We start from the raw sequence: 5,172 nt of genomic DNA on the forward strand, positions 1-5,172 counted from the left end.
ATGGGATGGGATGGGATGGGATGGGATGGGATGGGATGGGGGGCAGCCCCCACCAGCGCAGCAAAGCTCTGAGGAACAGCTCCCAGCATTGTCTGGGCAGAACAACACTCCTGCCAATATGCCAAGGGATCCTTAAAATTTCATCTGCCTGTAGTGCCAGCCTGGACGACATAGCTGGATAAACAAAGCAATTTCTCAAAGGTATCACTGCAGGCAAACATATATATTTTTTTTTTAATTAATCTTTTGGATTACTAAAATATTGCGTGGTCAAACAAAAATTAGTGTTCAACATGAAAATTTGCATTTCTTATTTCAAACAGAGATATATTTGCTTAATTTAAGAAAAAAAAAGTATTTGTCAATTGAGTCAAGAGTTATTTTATAACACAAGAGACAAGGATTATTTTAACTTGTTTCTTTTTTTCAGAAAATAGCTTGTCAAAAGAGATAGAATTTTAAAAATCATACCATCAAATTTGCATTTTTCAGCACAAGTGTGATAATAGTTCATTCCATGCTAGCCAAGCGTCATCTTTCTTTGAAAGATGTGTCCCAATGCCAAGACACCAAAATTCAGTTCTCTGAAAACCCACAGACCACAGAGGGTATGAGCTTTTACAAGGATCACAGTTTGGTCTTTCTGCTGAAGATGATTCAATATCTGTAGCAAAACAAGCACATAAACAAACAAGCAAAACAAACAAAAAACCTCCACTGAGATTTCATTTAAAGTATAGGCGATGCCTAAGATTTCTGCAGGCAGGAAATCTGCCCAAAACTGGAGCTCCAGAGCCTATCTGCTCTTATCTAGCCTTTGACAACTTCTCAGAAATGTGTCAGAGCACAGCATTTCACTGCCACCTGCCTTTCTCTTTGCAAGATCTATTTTACATATTACTTTTCTCTGGGGTGGCTGTAACATGAATTTGTTCACAAATGCCATGTGAATGCAGGCAAATCTGTCAGTACACAACTGAAACCCCGCATTTAGGGAAACTCCAGATGCTTGCACATTTATGTTTCCATAAGTGAATTCATTTTTTTTCCTCCCTTTCCCTGCTTTTATGTCTTTGTGGCATAAACAATAAAATGCTTTTCTGAACGGATTGGAAAGTTATGCAAGATAAAGTATCTTTCAGTTAATTTATCCCCGAAGGAAAATAAAGTCATTCTTTTATTCTCCTTTTTGTGCATATTCAGTACCTTTATAAAATGAAAGATTCATCATGTGCACAAGACTTACAGGACATGAAATGCCAAATGAGAACACAGGCATTTGTATCAACAATGACACCAGATAACATGCCTGATACACTTATATAACAGTTTTAAAGCCCATCTGCTTCAGAGTCCAACTTCAGGGTGGCCTCACCTTTTTTTGAGGTGTGGGACTAATCCCCAGACCTGAAAGACCAAAGAGACATTTCATCTGCATTCAGAGGTGTGTTTTGTAAATAGTCAATTGTCAAGCATACGTAGTCACTTGTGAACAGTTGAAAAAAATTACACTAAGAGCTTAACAATCTTCTAAGTGGACATTGAACTTAGAGGCATTCCTCATCAGAAGCAATTCCTAATGTTACTCAGACACACATAAGATATGCAGTGTAATCAATGCATGCAATCATGCAATAAATTGTTCAAACCATTACTTTTCTAGGGGAAAAGGGGAGTTGCCATTTGGCTAAAAATTATTTTAAAGAAATGCCCATTATTACATCCCATTTCCGTCTTTTTTTTCTACTTCTACAGAATAGGAAAAAAAGATGCTTCTGAAGCATTGGGAGAGCCTTCTGTTTTCTGCTTTCTGTGATTGTAGCAAGCTCTGCTTTATTCAGCTGAGCTTGGAAATATCTGCAAATACAAGAGACCTCAGCTTCCCTGATGGCAGCTTTTGCCTAATCTTATTTGCAAGTTACAAGTCAGGGAAGCAAAACCCAGACTTGGAAAAAGAGGTTCCCCCTGCCTGCAGCTGCTGGAGCTGGACATTTTAACCCCGGCTGAGAACTAATCAGCTCTCTATCTTCAGAATGTTATTTGCCCAGTATAAATGACATAAACCAAGATCATCATCTTAGTTTATTTTTCTAGAGTCCTTAGCATGCTACATTAACCTGACAATGCTTAATCTGGTGTTCATTTCACAATACACTTCATGCAATTCACAGCTGTAATTGGTTTTACACTGACATTACACATTTCGACCTAGCCATGGGAAAAGAATAACTCTTAATAATATTTCTCTGAAAAGTGTCCAAGCTCAAACGGCACAGAAGCAGCTTATGTTAGTTGCATGTGTGTATTTCTTTCTTCTGCCTTTTCTTTCACTGCAAGGATGATCACTGGCATAAGACTATAAGGTCCTTGTTTTAGTCCATTTGCAATTGAACTATGTTTGCTTGATTTCTTATGTCCTGAGGAGTTCTCAATTATAAAACAGCATTCAAGTATTCTAGTTTAACATCCCCATTTTTCTGAGTTAAGGAACAAAGTAGACCTTGGACTTCTGTTTCCATTATGAGTCTTCTAGAGTCCCATAACTGGTAGCCATAAAGTCTTCCTTTGCAACACACACTCAGCACTAAAGCCAGAGTATTGCTATTTGGCATTATCCAGTGAAGTGCAAGAAATTAAATAAGTTACGTCTTTATTGCTATAGTACAATACCAAGCAACTTTTTGATACAATTGCAAGAGTTTTGTAGAGCACATGTCCCTCCTCTTAGGGGCCAGTAGTTCAGCTGCACTGTGAGTATCGCTTAGCTGTCACATGTCAAACGTCAGTCTAAGAAGATGTGTTGAGTATTCTTGAGTCTGAAGAATCAGACCTGTCCTCATATTCATCTTCTGTGTAAATTGGTTGCTTAGACACAATTGGGCATCCATCATCAGGAATTGAAATCCTAGGATCTTCTGACGAGCGGGAAGGAAGGACAGGCGAGCTTCGGAAAACAGTGGCTGAGTTACCAGAGAAAGGACTGACATACTGGGACCGCAGCTGGTACTGCTGCTGCAATGTCATGGTGTTCCACAGGGTGACGTCGTTGGGCAGGAATGGGCTGGACTGGTTTCTTGCCAAAGTGTTCCTCAGCATCAGTGGGTAGCGTGGTGGCTGAGGGAAGGGGTGCTGCAAAGGTACGGCTAGAGGATTTGGCACAACATTACTGGAATCAGCAGAGAACCTCAGAGTGTCGGGAACCCTAAATGCCGAGCCCACAGACCACTTGGAAGATGAAATAGGATAGGAACTCAGTGTGTGTTCAAAAATATGCCCATTGGAAGGCAAAACAAGACCATCCGATTCTGCAGAAGTTCTCTCTCCACTGGCCACTGAAGACCGGCTGGACAGGAGAACCTCTACAGCACTCACCAGGTCACCGCCACACCCCTTCAGGATCAACTCTAGCACAGCTGGCTTTTGGTTAGGGAAAATCTTTTTCAAGACTTCAAGTGGGGGTCTGTTTGCTTTCAAACTGAATGGTAAAGAAACTGTCCCAGAAGGACCTTCTATCAGGAGGTGGTTCTGCTCTGGGTGGTACTTGGGGCTGTCTGGACGGTTCTCTGTGCTCCCACCATTTTTCTGAACTGCAAAACCAACCTCATCCACTGAAACAATTTCAGGGCTTTCAGGATTGAAACAACTTTTGGCTTTAGTCATGTCTGGGGAACTCCTTTGGTCTGTGTCTTTGTCACTGTAGGTCTCGGCATTGTCTGCTCCACTTGCATCACCCAGCCGCTCCTCATTCACGTCTGCAAAAAGAAGTCAGAGAAGTTAACAGAAAACTGAGGCCAAAAGCTTTTACAGAGATTTGAGGATGCTGTCTTCTTAAACTGAACAGACCAGGACTCTAAGGGGGGGAAAGTGTTTTTTTCTCTGAGATCCTGCAAAAATCAAGGTATCTTTGCAACACACCATGAGAATAAATCTGCAAAAGTATAATGTGACCTGATCTAGACATACTCTGTCTCATTCTCCCACGTGCAAGCAAAGAATGTAATCATTTTTCTGCTGCATCAAAAGTGCTAAATCTATCCTTTCTCACTGGTTACAAGGCAGCAACACACCACCCAACTGCAAGATTTCTCAGAGGATCTTCAGCACTTTCACATCATAATTCCTCACTAGTACCATCTCATTGTCTGTGAGCTGAAGAGGGCACTTAGGTAATGAAAAGTCCCCTGCAGCTCCAACAGCATTGATGGAACCACTCCATTATGATAACAGATTGAAGGTTTAAAAAGTCTTCAAATAAATAAATAAATGTATTCCAGTTCTGAAGAAACTGGTCCCTCCCATAGAAGTCAGTTCCTCACACAGCAAGAATTGCAGCTTTTCCTCTAAAATGTTAAGTATGTCTGATGCCTTGTCCCATCCAAGCAGATATTCTAGAAAAGTCTGATTTGGAGAAGACATCTGGAAGACATTTGGTCCAACATCGTCTTCAAACTGGGAGCAGCCTTAGACAAAGACCAGGTTGCTCGTGTGCCTGTTTAGTTGAGTTTTAAATAATTCTAAGGACGGGGAATTATTCCTCACAATCTCTCTTAGCAATTGTTCCAGGCATCTTGCTTTCCGTGTACTAAACTAAGGATGAGGGCTGAGTATGGACCTGAAAATAAGCCCATTGACCATGCTGTCTCCAGATGGACACTCAAAACTCTTTGGTAATGCCTGACCAGAGTATGGAACCCTTTGAAATAAGATCGCTTGTTGGCAAGCAGAAGGGAAGGATGCTTGCTTACACAAAAGAGGATCAATGTACTTGCTTGAGATCGTTCATTGTTATTTCCCAAGAACACAGTTCTGCTGGCTTTCCTCACTGAGCACAATGTTTACATTCTTGGGAAGCATCAATACATGGGGAGAGGACTGTTGTCTAAGCTGCGGCTGACAGTCTACTTTAACCACACGGGGTAGTGCTTTTCAACACACAAAGGGGAATGACTATCCACAAAAACCAATACAACTGTTTTCTTAGTTTTCTAAGCCCCTGACAAATACCCCAACTAGATAAAGTTACTGTAAGAAGCAAGCAAAGGTTCCTAAAATGTTCTGATGATCCCACCTGCCCAACTGAGATGGAACCAGTTAGAGGTGTGCAAGAACCTGAGCCCCACTGCTCACCAACTCCGACCTTCCTCTCACTGCAGGAACAGGCAGTTCTCATCA

The 5,172-nt window shown here is 41.3% G+C and overlaps 1 protein-coding gene across 1 annotated transcript; it reads right to left on the reverse strand.

Moving 5' to 3' along the window:
• Nucleotides 1-2,733: 2,733 nt before the first annotated feature.
• Nucleotides 2,734-4,567, reverse strand: DMRT3 (doublesex and mab-3 related transcription factor 3). Its single transcript, XM_014309878.2, has 2 exons — nt 4,540-4,567; nt 2,734-3,752 (listed from the first exon to the last, which is right to left on the reverse strand). The coding sequence occupies exons 1-2, from the start codon at nt 4,565-4,567 to the stop codon at nt 2,788-2,790; spliced, it is 993 nt and encodes a 330-aa protein (XP_014165353.1). The 3' UTR covers nt 2,734-2,787.
• Between the last annotated feature and the right edge of the window lie 605 nt (nt 4,568-5,172).

This window comes from Geospiza fortis, unplaced genomic scaffold (assembly GCF_000277835.1).
Source record: "Geospiza fortis unplaced genomic scaffold, GeoFor_1.0 scaffold456, whole genome shotgun sequence".
Classification (NCBI taxonomy): Eukaryota; Metazoa; Chordata; class Aves; order Passeriformes; family Thraupidae; genus Geospiza; species Geospiza fortis.

Excerpts from the sequence above, each read along its gene's own strand:
- DMRT3 (XM_014309878.2), bottom strand. The coding sequence starts at position 4,567 with ATGCCTGGAACAATTGCTAAGAGAGATT. Across the intron at positions 3,753-4,539 it reads AACAATTGCTAAGAGAGATT|ACGTGAATGAGGAGCGGCTG; the intron begins GTGAGGAATAAT and ends TTCTTTTTGCAG.